The 18,033-nt window shown below is 40.5% G+C and overlaps 1 protein-coding gene across 1 annotated transcript in view; it reads right to left on the bottom strand.

Moving 5' to 3' along the window:
- The window catches only part of LOC113045772 (netrin-G1-like), a 96,380-nt gene that overhangs the window by 8,983 nt on the left and 69,364 nt on the right, over positions 1 to 18,033 (bottom strand). The window contains exons 4-6 of the mRNA XM_026206407.1: positions 10,397 to 10,569; positions 740 to 766; positions 470 to 514 (exon numbers count right to left, since the gene is read on the bottom strand). Of these exons, the coding sequence (XP_026062192.1) occupies positions 470 to 514; positions 740 to 766; positions 10,397 to 10,569 (245 nt within the window). The remainder of the gene's footprint in view (positions 1 to 469; positions 515 to 739; positions 767 to 10,396; positions 10,570 to 18,033) is intronic.

Raw genomic sequence — 18,033 nt, 5'->3', positions numbered from 1 at the left:
TCCAATCCTCTTTTCTTAAAAACCCCATGAAATCCAAATTTCTTTTAGTTCACTGTTAAGCTTTGGGACCATCTACATACACGCCAGTGACAAAATACATTTTAGCAGCCTCTGACTAGCATTAGAAACTTTCAAATCACTGTTTATAGCCACGATGGGTTTTTGAATATGACAATGTTAACCTTTTTTTTGTTCATGTTATTTTCTAATTCTAAACATATAGTTGTCATCAACACCCTAACAACAAACTAACCGCAGACAATGAGTCACTCAAAGCTGTTTCTCAGAGATTTTAAGTCTTTTGAGATTTATGGCTGGACTGAAATCGTAGAGGAGATCAAAGTAGACACAAACAATGGCCCTTTGTTAGTATGAGGGTTTGGGTCCTCAAGCTAGGAAAAAAAATAATACAAAATTCTGTGGTTGGATGTTTTATAGGCATTAATGAGATAATTTTTGAAAGTCTTACCTTGATTTCGGTTTGCTGCTCCAAGAGAAGAAGCATTCGGTCGAACTTGATGAAATGAAAAATATTAATATTAATTAAAATATTTATTGGCTTTTGTTCAGTATTATCAATTCATCTAGTGTTAATCTACTGGGTTTCAGTCGCTTTTATCAACAGACCTTGATTTAGTATGTTTGAATATTTGAAAGAATTCTGTTTTACATATTAAAGTATTCTTACCCATATAAACACAATACAAATGATGTTCATTATGCCATGTGAAAAACTCACCAGAGGTGCCAAGATTATTCAGGATACCTGGGGGGGGAAAAAAGAGAAAGAACTAGCATGAATTAAACTACATTTACAGAAGCTTTTTAAAAAGTCAGATAAATATGTGATAACCTTGCTTTGCAGCTTCATGATTTTAGTGAGGAAATCAGACATTGGAAAAAAACATAATCAAACCGGCTCATATGATTCTGGCCACTCTCTGATTGTAATGAGCAGTTTCGTGTGCCACAGAATCATCACTGGGAATTACAAAACTGGGTGGTTTCAAAAAGCACACTTGCATTGGCAGGGTTCAACAATGAGTGTTTTTTTTTTTTAGCTTTTAGGCCAGTTTTTTATAGTATGTATGTATGTATGAATTGATACAAAAAAGTTATATTTTTCCAGGCCCTGATTTTTTATTATTATTATTTTTTATTTATTTAACAGGGCTGAAACTCAAGAACAGTAGAAAATGATGGTATACATGGCAAAACATTACATTTAGACTAAATGTAAACTATATGTTATGAAACAACATAAATGGCAGTATGTGGGATATTTTAAACCATAATGAAGGAGTTTCCAGGTGTGGTAGATACGTGTTCTTCTACTACCCACACCAACATTTAGAATAAAAACAAATGTTAATTTTGTGATTAAATGCATGTGTACAGTTTGCATTTGTCTTCAAAATTAATTGTGTAGCACATTCGTTTAACTCCGGGAGTACATGCGGCCTGTCAGAGTGTTTTATGTTATTTATTATTCATTAATCAGCGGTGCTGTTAGTTAGCACACAATTTAATAAATGATTTAACTTTTCTATCCATCAGATTCTATTTTTATACTATTATTTTCAATCATCAGCTATTATGACAGGCCTGACATTTCAAACCATTGCATACGTGCTGCTCTCCATCAGTCTATAGGACACTGTTTAAAGATTAACAGAACTGAAAATCTCAGCATGCAATTCTTTTAGAACCACAGACCACTGAGGTGCTTTACACTTTGTGATCTTTTGTATTATAGTTTCCAGTTTTTTTAGTACAATGCTTAACCAACAATAGCAACAGCGACTCACAGATATTGTATCGCCACATTATGTTTAGCCCCAAAAGAGTTCAGACTCAGATGTGGTTGAAATCTCACGTTCAGCTCTCACGGCACATCATAGGCCTCATTACAGCGTTAGCGACTCAAAGCTAATTGGGAATTCTGCTCACCTGAGCTATGAATGACAAGTCTGGAAAACAAGCAAAAGTGTACAGCTGGTAGATGAGCTCTGTGTGCATTGATTAAACCAAAACACATCTTATTCATCACAAAAGTACCAAACACACATAATTCTTCGCTTCTCAAGCACCTGTTCTTCCCACATGGGACAAAACAAGAGCGCAGGATTGAAAATCCTCCTCTTCAAACATAAGATCGGGATCTTGAGGTTCTGCCTGGTTAAGGCTGCCACACACTCATTATAAGTATTTCATACATTTTTGCTGTTTATATGGAGAATGCATTGGTATGCAATGCTAATGTGACATTTATGCATGAACGAATACGATCAATTCCACAAAACTATATAGTGTAGTACACAGAGCATAAATTCATAGGCATGAATTTCATGTAATGAAATCAGCTTCCTTTTAGTTAATGAGCTGGAATTTTAATTGAATTTGTCACGTCCCGCTGGATGTTGAATTGGAATTTGAACTAGAATGACAGGAAGACATCATGTAGGTCAGTTTATAGTAAGAATATATATATATATATATATATATATATATATATATATATATATATATATATATATATATATATATATATATTGTAGAATTTTTATTATATATCTACATTTTTTGTAAAATAACCCATAAACGCGATTATAGACATAATATATCTGTATGTTATTTTCATTTACAATAATAACATTAATTGTAATTGTTGTTAATGTTAATGAAAATCTTAACACAAGGACTCTTGGATTAAGATTATAAAAGTTTAATTTTAAAGCACAGTCACCACAAAATTTTACGTCTTTAGCACCTCTTCTTACTTTGAGATAGTTCCTTAGGTTAAACACAGATTGGAAATCACAAGATATAGTTTAGTAGTTATGATATATATTTTCTAAATGACAGGAAACACTGGAATCTAAATAAAAACAGTTGCCTTGGAGAAAAGAATAAGCATATTCAGTACATACAGTACAATGAAACAGTTATCAAATAAGCATGTGTCCTACTCTGTGTCCTAACTCCTGAAACATTGGTGTCTCATATTTTAGAGAAGTCAATGCAATTTGGGAATCAAATCAAATAAATCTGTGTGTGAAAATATTCAGATTTAATCCCCTTTGTAATCACTATCATTTTCATAAGTAACTAATTTAATTACACATTTATTAATGCTACATTTATTTTGTAATTAAATTATGTATTTCCGTTACATTTAACCAGTTACTTCCCATCACACACTGAGAAATTTATATGAATATATATAGTCCCCTTCATAAATTTTTAAACTAAGGAAATAAATTGGACACGTTCTCAATCCTCAACCACGATGATTAGCATTTAGCTTTTTCAGCATCGTTTTATACATGTTGATAGAGAAATCTCCTCTACTGTGTCTGGCAGTATGGTGCTGGTGTAAAGGCACAGCAGGACACTTTAGCTCTCACACAAAATGTTCCCTCTTGACTCTCTAAGCCCATCCCACCAGACAAAGACATGGATTTCATTTCCTGCTGAATTATGAGACGCGAGGTCACATGCAGCCATATATCTGCATGAGCAGGGTCCTGCATACCATGAATCTTAACATAGAGATAAATTGCCCTTGTAATCATGGCAGAAGAATTGATGATAGATGAAAGCTATTACAGCTTGATTAAATTCTGCACTTTCAGCAAATGTATCTTTATGTGAGAGCCATATGTTTCATAACTTCACATGTAATACGAGCAACGTAGGAGAAGTGGCATGTCGCTTCGATCATGCTCATTTGCGAGAAGTAAACGATGCAACAGTCGAGGACTATTGGTTTCACCAAAGCTGCAGGGGCAATAACGTTGTTTTGATTTCATATGCAAGCCTGTTGCATTGTGGATTTCTTGCCAAAACAGGTGCTAATATTGCTTTTGATATAGGTGTTCCTTGGTTTCCTCTGTTGGGCACAGATGTGTCCTGGTATTGGATTTTTAATAACTGCCTGTCAGTCTGAGCTTTGTCCCTGCATTATGAGGGCTTCATAACGGGGGAAAGGCTAGAGCAATATTAAAGGCTTTCAAAAGCATGTATACTCATACACAACCACCTACACTCTCACACAAAAGCACTTCAGGTACAGAAACGAATCTAATATTGCCATAAAAGATCACGCATGCATCACTGCAGTGTTGAGAATGCAAAAAAAATAAAATACATTCAAAAACCGAAATGTTGCTTTCACATTCCTCCTTGCGATGCAGAATATGGTAAAACATCTTTTGTTGAGACTGCATAAGTATATGGCTTGTGCTTGATGGCAGTGACTAGGTTTTGAGTGGACCTGCACTGAGGGGCCAGAGAGTTTTCCTCGCACCATCTGGACAGTGCCGAGCCTCTCGCTGTCCCTGAGCTACAGTTACAGACTTCATTAGATTTATTAGGGCAATGAGCCCCCTGCTTTGGGTTGAGGACTTGACAGATGTGCCTCTACTCAATGCCAAGATGAAGAAGCTAAAGAAGAGGACGACTTCTGTCTCTCACAGGTTGGGAGAAGCACAAGCAAGCTAATAAGAGAAGCACAAGCAAGCTAATAAGAGTTTCTTTCAGGGGTGTCTGAGGAGGCAGGAGTGGCAGTGCAGGTGAGGATATAATTGATAGACATGTAGAAAAATATATTATATTACATCATATAAATTGTTTTAAGTAAGTCTAATGCTCATCAATGCACTTACAGTATTACTACTACTAAAAGAGTATATTGTGAAATATTATTGCAATTTAAAGTTACTATACTATTGAAATAAAATAAATAATTATATTATTGATATAAAAAATTACTAAAATTAAAATTAATATACTCCTCAAATGTAATTTATTTCTATGATGACTAAGCTGGAAGCTATCTCTTATTACCAATGTAAAAAAAACACCTTGGCTATGTATGTAACTTCTCGGTTACGCATGTAACCCTCATTCCCTGAAGGAGGGAATGGAGACGTCACGTTAGTGATGACCGACGAATTGGGATCTCACCAGAGAGACTAATCCACTTTGAGTGTAACTAAACTAGCCAATGCACATTGGAATGTGATTATTGCATCCAGCTCCTGCTGATCACAGCGTGAGTATAAGAGGCAGCAGGTGAACCACATTCATTCATGCTTTCACTGAGGAGCCGAGCCAGTGACCTGGCAGCTCAGCGGGGGTACAACAACTGTGGTGATGGGACGTGACATTTCTGTTCCCTCCTTCAGAGAACGAGGGTTACAAACGTAACCAAGATGTTCCCTTTCCATCGGCCACTCCCAATGTCAGGTTGGTGATGACAGACAAATTGGGATCCCTACCAACTCGCCACAGGTGCTGCCCCCTCCAGTGCCCTGTGTAGGCCTCCTGATCCTTCCTATGAGGCAGATAATATGACCAGGCTCTACACAGAGAAGGTCTACTACAGTTGTTCCTCACAACCCAACAGTAGGACTTGGATAACACTAGTAAAGTGTGCCCTTCCATTTGGAAGAGGGCACACTGCAGAGTCACCTCCTCCCAGAGAAGGTTAAGTGACATTTACTTATAGAATTCTCTGAGATGACTCATGGCTGCATCATTTAGAGAACATTGTCTGCCAGGGGAAACAAGGCCTTAGTAGGTGTAGTGTGGGATCTCAACCGGGTCACTCAAATGGACACTAGCCTCACACCAGATGTCAGTTATTCATTGGCTGAAACAGGACACTGCAAGCCAACTCTGAACAGGGCCTCTCAGTGTCACTACCCATTTGGGGTAAGAAAACAGAAGGAAACCAGTTCGACACGCAGGCTATAGAACCTAGTGAACGTGTTAGGAGTCACCCAGCCTGCAGCTCTAAAAATGTTTGCTAGCGAGGCACCATGAGCCAGCTACCAGGATGATGCAACACCCTAGTGGAGTGAGCAAGCAACCTAAGCGGGCAGGGCACACCTTTTGCTTTGTATGCCAAAGTGATGGCATCCACTAATCAGTGGGCCATCCTCTGCTTGGAGACAGCCTTCCCCTTCTGCTGTCCACTGTAACAGACAAAGAGCTGCTCTGAGGTCCAAAGGCTCTGAGTTCTCTCCATGCACTGTCACAGTGAGCGTACAGGACAGAGCAAAGCTAGGGGTGGGTCTGCCTCCCCCAGGGGCAGTGCTTGCAGGTTCACCACCTCGTCCCTGAATGAAGTGGTAGGAACCTTTGGCACGTAGCCGGACTGTGGTCTCAGTGTTGCACTGGAATCAGCCGGCCCAAACTAAAGGGGCGATTCATCGACCGAAAATGCCTGCAACCTGAGGGGGGGTGTCCAAGGTGACAAGCAGGCTGAGGGGCTGCAACCGGGGTAGAAGCAGCAGAATTCCTTCGGTGCTGGATGTGTCTGAATGCCTCAGTCTGCTTCTGTGCTACCCAGAACTGCTGGGCAAAGCTCTCGAGAGCATCGCTGAAAAGGCCGGTCCATGACACGGGAGCATTCAGGAATTGGACCTTATCAAGCTCCTTCATCTTGGTGCTCCTGGACCTAGTATGGACACTGCATGACCTGTAGACTGTGTAGTGACCTTCACCGCTTGAAGCATGTGGTCCTTCGCAGAACATTGTTCATGCAGAACCATCAGGGCTTTGGCCTGATAAACCTGAAGCAATGCTATGGCATGAAGGGCAGAAGCCGCCTCACCTCCCCAAAAGCTCTATAAGCACTGCCAATTAGACCTGATGAATACCCACAGGCCCGTGAGGAGAGACACGGGTCACCCCACAAAGTGGAATCAGCTGTTTGACACAGTTGCATGGCCACAGTTGCATGGCCATAGATCACTGGAGTCGTCATTCTCCCTGAAGGGCAGGCCAGCGTGAGAGCTCATCGGCTCCTCGTCTGAGCTCTCCTGGGATGTGAATGGCTTGAAAAGACTTTAGATGCTTCTGACTCCAAAGCAGGAGATGGCACATATGATCTCCTGCATGAAGAAAGGCAATGTCTGACCACCGGCTGAAAGCCCGGTGGCAGGATCAGGTGACTGAGACCTGGTGAGTGTTCAGCACAGAGGTAAAACGAAAGCCCCTGAACTTGGGAGGACGTCAGATGAACTGAATTGCATAGCTGCATCTGATGATTCTCGTGAGTCAGCGAGATTGTCTGTGGAGTGCTAGCCAGTCCCTCAGAAACTGAGCAAGTGGGACTGTGTAAGGTGGAGTGGAGGGACTCGACCTGGAAGGCAAATCATCCCAGATTTGGGTCTGAGTACGCAGTCCACATTATCCCTGCTATTCTATTTAATGAGGTATTAGATGTTGTTTTACCTAGCATACTTTTCATTATGAACACCTCTTTGCATAGCTGCACTGTTCCATCTTGTTTAAAAACACACTGTGGTTCACCCCTTGCTAAAACTTCACAACTATATACCTATTTCTAAGATGCCTTTTTTGTTGAAAGTTCTGGAAAAGTGGTGTTACTCCAAATTACACCATACTTAACTTCTAACAACATCTTAGATCCTTTTCAGTCTGCTTTTAAGGCTAAGCACAGTACTGAGTCTGCTCTACTAAGAGTGACTAATGATATTCTGTTATCAGTTGACTCTGGAAACTGTGCAGTCCTTGTTCTGTTGGACTTAAGTGCAGCCTTTAACACTGTGGCCCACAGCATTTTGTTAAAAAGATAAAATTATGAGGCAGGCATTTGTGATGCTGGTTTAGATTGGTTTGAGTCTTAATTATCAAATAGGAACATATCTGTAAAAAATTTCATCATCCCCTATGCCAATCACCTGTGGGGTACCACAGGGTTTGATTCTGGGTCCAGTTTTATTTTCTCTTTATATGCTTCCATTTCCATTCCAATTTTTGTAATGCAGATGATACCCAGCTCTACTTACCATTAGATTCTGGTAGTGAATATGTCCTTTCTCTGTTAGCATGTTTAAAGGATATTAAAGAATGAATGGATAAGAATTTCCTTCAGTTGACTGAAAATAAGAACGAGATTATTCTATTTGGCTCTAAACCACAGACTGACAAATACAGTGGTCTCTTGGGGAATTTTCAGTCAAAAAATTACTCCTATGTGAAAAATCTGGGGACCATTTCTGATGCCGACCTGAAGTTCAACAAACAAATAAATTCAATTGTCAGGGCCAGCTTTTTCCAGCTAAAGCGACTGCAAAAGTTAAAGCCCCTCCTCACCTTTCAGAATTTGGAGACTGTAATTCACACTTTTATATCCTCAAGGCTTGATTATTACAATGCCTTGTATGTTGGAATTAGTCAGTCATCACTCTCACGATTACAGATAGTCCAAAATGCTGCAGCTCGTTTCTTGACTGGGACAAAAAAGAGAGAACATATTTCACCTACACAGGCCTCTCTCCATTGGCTTCTCATGAAACAAAAAAATTATTTCAAGGTTTTAACATACGTGTTTAAAGCTCTATATGGACTTGCCCCTAACTATTTATCAGAACTTTTAAATGTCTATTCTCCTCAGAGATCACCCAGATCTTCAGTCCAGCTGTTTTTAAATGTCCCAAAATCTTGGTTGAAAACAAAAGGCAACAGGCCTTTTTCAGTCTATGCTCCAAAACTTTGGAACACAGAACCCTTAACTATCAGAGCTTCTCCTACATTAAGCCTGTTTAAAGTATCAATTAAAACCTACATCTTTTCTCAGGCTTATTCTTAATTTTGGTTTATCTTATGTATCTCTTAAATGCTAGGGGTTGTAATTTTTTTGGGATATAGTAGGTTTTGATCGTTTATTTGTTATACATATATTAAAATTGTGTTTCAATTATCTTGTTATGATTGGACTGACCACCTTCCAGCCCTGTTTTATTTGTGTGTACTTGCTCATCTTGTGAAGCACTTTGGTCAACATTCTTTTGTTTTAATGTGCTATATAAATAAATTTGACCTTGACCTTGACCATGAGAAATAGGAAAGAAATAGGAAAGAGAAGTGAGAAATAGGAAACTGCTCTTTTGTAGAGTGTTTGGGTACCACTTGTGTTTTCAGCAGTCCGGGAAAGCATAGCAATTAGCTCTGGATCTGACTCAGACAACATCACCTTCCCTGACAGAGGCAATACAGCAGAGTCTTTATCTTCAGAGCCAAGCTCATCCCCTGATTGACATCCTTTCATCTGCTGGGGCTCCGAATGAGACGCTAGACCTCGCCTCTGGGGACTCAGTTGCCTTATCACGGAACACCACAGGTGTGATGTGTTGGAGCAGGGAGGGGCACACGGAAGTGCACTCAGTGGGGAAGCCCTCACTGTAATCCTCAGATCACCTTGACCATACGCCAAAGTAGTCCTCCGCTGCTTTGAGACAGAGGAACTACAATGGGGAATAGCAAAGGGCACCCCCCCCCCCATTTAACGAAGAGGTGTCTTGATCGCAACATTGCGATGGTCATGTCCCTGCAATGAGAACAAGAATAATCCATGGACACTGCCTCAGTGTGCTCAAAGCCCGCGACGCCCGAGATGCAGCGATCGTGACCATCAGACGGAGCCATGAAGTGACCGCATCCAGAAACACACGAGTGAAAGGCCATCTTTAAAAAGAAGCCGTGTCACTTGTGGAGCTCAGGGGAGGTTGCAGCCCCACCACAGTTAAATGAGCTGCAGCACGCCTTCCAAATCAGAAAAAAGCAGCTGCACTGGACCAGCAAACCTCCACTGATGCACCATAACACCAACACTCGTCAATGCTGTCTTGTAGACACTCTCTTTTTTGGTGATTGCACAAGCAGAAAGGCTTAGCTCCAAGGTGAAAAGTTGAATGTGCGACTACACGTGATTTCCTTAAATGCTCACGCTCCGGGGTGCGGTCCGCGATGCAAAGCTTGATGTTTGTTTATATCTTTACCTCCTAATTTCAAGCAGGGTAATTATAGATAACTAAAACTGATAAACTAAGTAAAAACTAAAACCCACCTTTAAAAAAAAAATAATATATATATATATATATATATATATATATATATATATATATATATATATTTATTTATTTTTTTTTCTTTAAGCTTATCAAGGCACCATTTCTTGAAGTATTAAAACAACTAAAGCTAAATAAACTATATTTACACATATATAAACTACTAAAAATAACAAAATTACTAAAAACTTAAACACAAAATATAAACATAAAATATAAAAGTAAAACTCAAACGTTCAAAATATTCACAAAACATATAAAAGTATTTCAGTAATACTAAAATAAAACTGATTTCCCAAGCTTGCCATTTACCACAAATTATACATATATATATATACATATATATATATATAAAAAGGGCTGCCAACAGGCTTATTGTCAGCCCTTTTTTTGTTGCTCTCAAAGTAAAATGTCATTTGGAACTCGACTGAAAAGGTCACATTTCGGTGCTTGATGGAGCACTATGCTTTCCCATGAGTCATGTCAAAAAGGAGATGGCAGGATGTACTCACAGATATTGGCAGTACCCTTGGGGATGGGCAGGTAGGAGCCCATGCTCCAGGCTCGGCCCTGGTAGTGTCTCTTGCAGCGTGCGCAATCTGGCCCTGTAGTGTTGTGCTCGCACTCGCACCCCAGCTTCCCTTTGTCAAAAACACAGCTGTTGGCATGCAGATTGCACTTGCACCTAGCAGGATGAAGAACAAAACATCATAACAAACAGGAAATGTCAGCCCAGACTACCGTTGCTATGTTGGTGGCACGAACAAAGAACCAGCCACAATGTTTGACGTCTTATCCGAAACGTAATATTAATTTCATTTGCAATGCGTTCGAGCCTCTTTGTGGCATATCCATTACAAACTTCAACCTTTAACGTTGGCTTCCCATGATGCTGCGGAAGAGAGCTTCATTATGCCATTAAAAACAGAGCTCATTTGAGTGTGCCCCTGCGGAGATACTGAATAGAAGCGTGGGTCACATCTGTGACACAAAAGCAGAATGAAAGCCTCTCAGTGGTTGGGCTTTAACATTGAAAAAAGGGAAAGAATAAAAAGTGGAAAGTCTATCGACACTAACAGCACCTCTTCAAAGTTCCTCTGATGTCTGCTGGAAAAGAAATTTTGACAGACTCACTGTTCTTTCAGAGTGTTTAGAGAGCATTAAATGTAAGAGGAAATCATGAGTTGTGAAGTCTATGTCAAAACATGGATGCTTTCCATGCATTTTATTTTATTGGAAGATGCATGCAGTGATTTTTCAAAGCTGTAACTAAAGCAAAGATTATTGGAGTACATTTTACACGGGGATACTGTTCCTGAATTTCATGTTTAATCATTGTTTGTGAAATTTACTAGCAATTTCTCAATGAAATTTGTTTCTTTTTTAGTGCATGTGTAGTTATTCATCCTAATTTCCTAGTTAAAGTGGCAAGATTTTCAGAGACACTCATGTGATTACGGAAGATTATCTTAGCTGCCACTCGAGATGAGTGGTCTCACTTTCCATATCTACTCTAAATATAATTTGCAGTCATTGATTTTGCCAGGAGACAAAAGGTTACAACCGTGTTGTGTTCTTCTGACCTCCGCCTCCCTGTGCGATGGGCAGCGGTTAATGAGATCATTGAGCATTCAGGATATGCTATATCTCTCTGGAGGGTTTGTGTTCAGTATGATATCAAGGCAATATTTGTTTTTCTGCAATGTGTTCGAGGGAGGACTTTTGCTCTTTGGAGAATCACGGTTGTGAGGATACGTGGCTGCCTCATGCTGTGAACCCGAGACAGACGTGTTACAGAAATACATCCATTCCAATTGACTTTCTACTTTTCCTGACATTGCGTATAAATGATTAATAACTGCGGGAAAACAGTGGAACAAAACCTCTAATTTCAGCTTTCATGATGGTCTATTTAACTTCAAATGGAGCCACAGTAAGTGCTTTCATCGGCATTGACTTTGATGGACCCATTCAATCATCATTTAGTTAGACAATTTTATTTCAATTCTGTATTCAGCATTCTGTATTATTATGCAGTGTATGTTTTGGCATTATTACAAATAGGCAAATTTCAGCATTACGAAAGTGCACGTATTCATTATCTCTCTGAAGTATCATAAAAGGCAGTCAATTAAATCTCCTCCGTATCTCTAATCTGTGGATGTATCTAACCGTCCTTCAACCAGATAGTAAAATTCCCTAAAGTGGTGTGCTTTGAGATCTGACCCTCGGGTTAATTAAAAACCAGCCGAAACTGGATCATCAAGTCGATGTCACAAAGTTCAGTGTATCTGCGGCACAGCGTTGTGGGACGTGATGCTTTTGCCGTTGGCATTGTCATATTGAAATTGGAGAGACCATAGAATATAATTCGGTGGGTGCCGCTGGGAGAACGCCTGGCACGGCAAGCGTTTGTACTGGCAGGAAGATGAAAATCCATTTAATAATTCTTTATTGGCCTTTTTTCTCCCCTGCTCTCCCACAGTGGGCTTTGGCCATTATCTAAGAGTGGCACCACTCAGTGACTCATTTAACTCCACTCTCCTCCCTCCTGTTATGAATCGAGGTCGAAGTGTTTTGCTTTGCGCATTCTCTAAAGATATGGCTCGGGGCATTATACTGAGCAGCATTGTCTGTGAGGTGTTGTTCATAACTGATATTCATGAATTTTGGCCACAAAGGGCCTTCTTTTCACAATTCAAATCTGAGAAATTGTTTTGAATAAGAATAATATATCCTGCTTTCTTAACGTTTAAACAGAAAAAACGTGTGTGGCTTACATTATAAAATCTTATGATGCCACACAGTCTAAACTTTAGCCCTCACATTGAGGCGTCTATACTCCCATGCCCCATTACTATGAAACATAGCAATGTCTGTAATATGTTGTCTGTCTTCAGAGGAAGTAGAAAGCAGACTTTCATGTCAGTTCCTCTTGTTATGTTTCATCCTGATCTTTGTTTCTCCTGGAATGTGTTTTAGAAGCCTCTCCCATTTCCTATTTTCTTTTTTTTATGGTTGAGTTTCTTATATCTTATTGCACAGTATTTGTGAGACCACCCACAATTAAAAATACATATTGCTATATTAATGAAATTACATATTTCTCATATTTCTCATATGCCGCATAAAAATAATTCAAGAGTGGGAAAACAAATAACAAAAACTACTGTGTGGCAGTTTCTCCATAATTGTTATTGTGCTTGAATTCCATCATTTAACTGCTGAATAGAATGCATGTTACTGTATCTTGTAGTTTTATTACTCAATGGCCTCTGCAAATGAGACTAAATGAAAGAGTTATTTTCAAGCTGATGTGTATCAGGGGTTAATCACAGTCCTGCTGTTTACTATCAGATATTAACCTTATTTTATATTTTTATATAGTTTATATGGTTGCCATTGCAAATGCCTGAGGCAATGAAGGCTGTTATGTGAAGTCTTATCAGGCAAATTACATTTTTCAAAGATAATATCATAATATGTAAGTTAAAGGTGGAATCTTTTAACTTGTAAAGCTCGTAAAACATCTTTGTCATGGTAAAACATCTATCATAAAATAATAATTTATATGTTATTCGCAAAAAAATGACTTTGTCAAAATACATAGCTAACTTTAAATGGCAGCCAGTGCTCAGATACACTTTTTATCTACAAATGTGTTCAATTTAACTGCCTGCACCAAATAAATGAAAATAATTTCTGGGAAAGGTATAATTTAAACAAATAGTTTATACTAAATATGTTGAAAAATGCTTGACTTAGTTTGTTGATTAAATTAGCTTATTAATGCCAAAGAAAATGTTGTTTCTTTGCCATTCATCAGACTTTATTGTTTAGAATTTTGAAATGTTTTCTCTTTGAGTTTTAAGAGTTCATATTTTAATTTATTTGATTAAATCTATTACATATTCTGAATTCAGAATATGGATCATTTAAAGGGGTCATATGATGCGACTTCAAGTTTTTTACTTTCTCTTTGAAGTGTTACAAGCTCTTGGTGTATAAAGAAGATAAGTGGTTAAGTTGTATTTACAATACTGCTGCAGAACAATTTAACCCAAATATTCAGATGCAACAACACTACAATGCTAACTGTTCTGACTCACAGACTGTAGATACGTTAACATATGTAAAGGATTTGCCACTGAAGATTCAAACGTGAGTTTTGAGCAGTGTAGAGCAGTTCCAGTCCTCGCGCTCCCCTGCTCTGCACATTTTGTATGTTTGTCTTATGGCTTCAGACATTTGTTCTATTCGAACATAAGTGCCCTGCGAAGTGGACATCACATGATTTTCCAATGAATGTTCCGAAGTATTGTAACGTTAAACTTCAACAGATTTCCCCTGCTCATGGAGTAGGGAGCAATGAATTCTATGTAGGGACCATATCAATGGGAACACAGTTCATACACTGAGCACACTTTTAATGAGCTGATTATCAGAATCACACGCTTGAGGCATTCTGCCAATCACAATGCACTGGATAGCTAGCCAACCAGAGCGCACCTTGCTTTACAGACCAACGACGTGTTTCAGAAAGGTGAGTCATAGATGAGCAATAATAATGTGCAGTATGTAGAAAATAATGTTTTTATTTAACCTTAAACCACATAAACACATTTCATTACACCAAATACACATTTTTTTTTTAGAAACATCATATGACCCCTTTATTGAAACATATGTAATTTAAATGTTGACTGAAAACTGACTAAAACTTATATAAGAATTATATACATATTTTACAGTAATCTCAGTAATATTCTATAACTGCATATGTGTACATTAAACTCATACCTGCAGCAAGTAGAATTTGAACTAGAATATTTATAAGAGATCTTAGAAGAATTTTGAGCATGTCCAGTAAGGAAACTTGGTTTTGGTCATGGTTTTACTCATGCTGTTTGACCCCTGGAACCTTTCTTCACCTTCTGCTCTTGAGGATTAGAGAGTCTTAGATGTTTTTGTAGTGTGAAGCAGACTTGGACTCCAAATGTAAACTCTAGTGGAGGCACAGAGACATCTGACAGCCATCTCATCAAAAAGGAAGGTGAAAGAACGCCATAGCTGTCTGTCTACCTGAACTTCACAGATGTAGCTGAAGATTCGCTCACTTTTGTATGTCAACCAACCTTAGTTACTGGAGAAACTGCCTGGCTCTTGACATCTGCCCTAACAGAATTTGTTGAGCGACATGTGTGTGATGTGCTGTGATGTGACCTGTATCAAGAGGAAAAGTAAACACAAGACAACTGAAGATGGGAGAATAGGATATGTAAATGTGCCAAAGGAAAAGCAATGAATTTATTGGTTGGACTCTCGATAGCAAAATCACCGTAGATTATTATTATTTTTTTTTTCATCAATGATAAGGAACTTAATTATGAAAAATGAATCAATTAAACATGATTATGGACCCATTTTGGTGTGTTTACCCTCCCTATATGCTCCGTGACCCAGTTTCTTCCTTGTTTGATTGGTTTCATGTAATTCAGGTGTGTAAATCAACTGTCATCATTACCCCATATATTTAAGTCCCATTCTGTGTGATGTATGTGTGTCTTCTCCTGTTCCTGGTTTGGACTGTCCCTTGTGTGGATTAATAAAATTTTGTTTATTCTAATCTACATCTCTATTGATCACTCACTCCGACACAGTGTGTGGCAGAAGACCTGATGGGCTACATCGCTTGCCACAAATGCCGTGGAGTGGAGCCCCTTGCACCATGGCTGAGGGTGAGCTTAATGTGGATCTGGGATCAGAAGGAAAGGTTTTGGATGCATGTGCTGACCTGCCCTCTGTCCTCCCTCCTTCGTATGAGCCCTCTGTCAGTCCTGTCCCCAGGTCAAGCCCAGAGATGGCTGCTATACCCAAGTCTGGCCTACCGGCAAAATCACTCCCTAGCCCTATGATGACAGCAGCTATCTCCTTCACCTTTGCCCAGAAGAGGAGAATGAGGAAGAAAAGGACTGTTGGCTCTAGCCCCTGACCAGTGTTGAGAGATGGCTCTAGCCCCTGACCAGAGATGATTGATGGCTCCTGCCCCTGACCAGAGTCGAGAGAGAGCTATTGTTTCCACGTCCAGCCCAGAGAGGGCTGCGGTTCCCACATATGGCCTAGGGAGGGCTACATATCCCGAGTCTAGCCCAGGGAGGGCTCCTGTTTCATGTCCAGCCCACAGTGGGCTGCTGTTCCCACGTATAATCGAGGGAGGGCCACAGATGCAGAGTCTAGCCCAAGCAGGGCTTATGTTTCCATGTCCAGCCAAGGGAGGGCTTCTGTTACCAAGTCCAACCCAGAGATGGCTGTGGTTCCAACATATGGCCCAGGAAGGGCCTCAGTCCACTAGTTTAGCCCAGAGAGGGCTCTTGTCCCTGAAATGAGGCCCAGAGAGCGCACCTGCTTCTAAGTTTGGTCCAGAGAGGGCTCCCGGTTCCATGTCCCCTTCCAGTTTGCATATCGGTCCAACCGCTCAACCCATGATGCTATCTCCACTACCCTCCACTCATCACATTGAACACTGGGTCCCCCCAAGGATGTGTGCTGAGCCCCTCTCCTCTTCACTCTGCTGACCCATGACTGCACACTGTCACACAGCTCCAACCTCTTCATTAAGTTTGCGGATGACACGACTGTGGTGGGTCTCATTAAAAAAAAGGATGAGACAAACTACAGGAGCGAGGTGAGCCGCCTTTCCGGGTGGTGCAGTGACAACAATCTCTCTCTGAACGTGGAGAAGATGAAGGAGATTGTTGTAGACTTAAGGAGAGCACACACTCAGCACATTCCTCTGACCATCAACGCTATGACTGTGGAGATAGTGAGCAGCACCAAGTTCCTGGGTGTGCACATCACAGAGGACCTCTCCTGGACTGAAAACACAGCAGCACTGGCCAAGAAATCAAATCAGCGTCTCTACTTCCTCTGCAAACTGAGGAGAGCCAGAGCCCCACCCCCCATCATTTACACCTTCTACAGAGGGACCATCGAGAGCACTTTGTGCAGCTTTGGTCTGCTCACTACCTCATTCTCCATGGAACTGACATCATTCCACTACCTCATCAGTCAGTTTAATAATATAACTGCTCTTGAGCCCTTTGACATTTTAATCAGACTTAATAAGCTTTTGTTTTTGCACTAAATAATCTTTTATCTGCACTGTTGTTCACTTCATTGATTTGCACTCTATCTGCCTTTTGCCTTGCGCTGCTTTATTTAACTTTATTTTTAATTTTGTTTAATTTTTTTTTACATTCCCTTATTGTATAGTTGTATCTACATTTTATATTTTGATCTAGATTTTAGGCTTTAATGTAAATTTTATCTGTGTGCACCGGGGGTCTGAGAGTAACACAATTTCGATTCTCTGTATGTATTCACTGTACATGTGGAAGAACTGACAATAAAGCAGACTTGAACTTGAACTTGAAGTCCAGCCCGAGAGGGCTCCTGCTCCTAAGTTTGGCCCAGAGAGGGCTCCCCTTCCCGAGTCCAGCCTAAGAGGGCTTCTGTTCCTGTTTACAGCCCCGAGAGCCCAGAGGACGCCTACCCACCCACCTGCTCCTGCCTCCTCTACTGCTGTCATCTGGCAGCCCTTCTGCTCACCCTCAGCCCACCATCTGTTTGGTGCAAGCACCGCGGGGCTGCAAGTCTCCATCATTTGCATGGTTGGAGAATCCTTTGCTTCCACCTTCAGCCTTTGAGTCCCAGAATCCGCCTCAGCCCGTCGATCGAGCAGCTGCATCATAGCTTCCGGCAGTCCACTGGCTCTGCCAGGCTCCCTTGTTCCTCTGGCTCCAACTTGGTTTGTGATCAACCATCCATCTGTCATCTCAGGACTCCACTCCTCTGGCTGTGCCTCATCCCTCCGGCTCTTTCAGACTACTCCTTCACTTCGGCTCCTTCTCAGTCCTCTATCCCTCCAGCCAAACAGTGACCTTCTGGATCCCCTTCTACGCCCCGGTCACCTGAGCCATCAGCTCCACCTTGGCTGTCTGGATCCTCCCTGTCACTCCGGCTCATCGGCTCTCTGTTTCCACCTCAAGCTCCTCCACCACCTGCTTCACCGCCTGGAGTCATCAGCCCTTCCTCCACCATGGCTCCTCCCTATGTTGGCTCCACTGTGGGTCACCATTATGGCGATATA

Source organism: Carassius auratus, chromosome 27 (assembly GCF_003368295.1).
Source record: "Carassius auratus strain Wakin chromosome 27, ASM336829v1, whole genome shotgun sequence".
Classification (NCBI taxonomy): domain Eukaryota; kingdom Metazoa; phylum Chordata; class Actinopteri; order Cypriniformes; family Cyprinidae; genus Carassius; species Carassius auratus.
The sequence above is the reverse complement of the archived record's forward strand: the minus strand, read 5'-3'. Positions and strand labels throughout refer to the sequence as shown.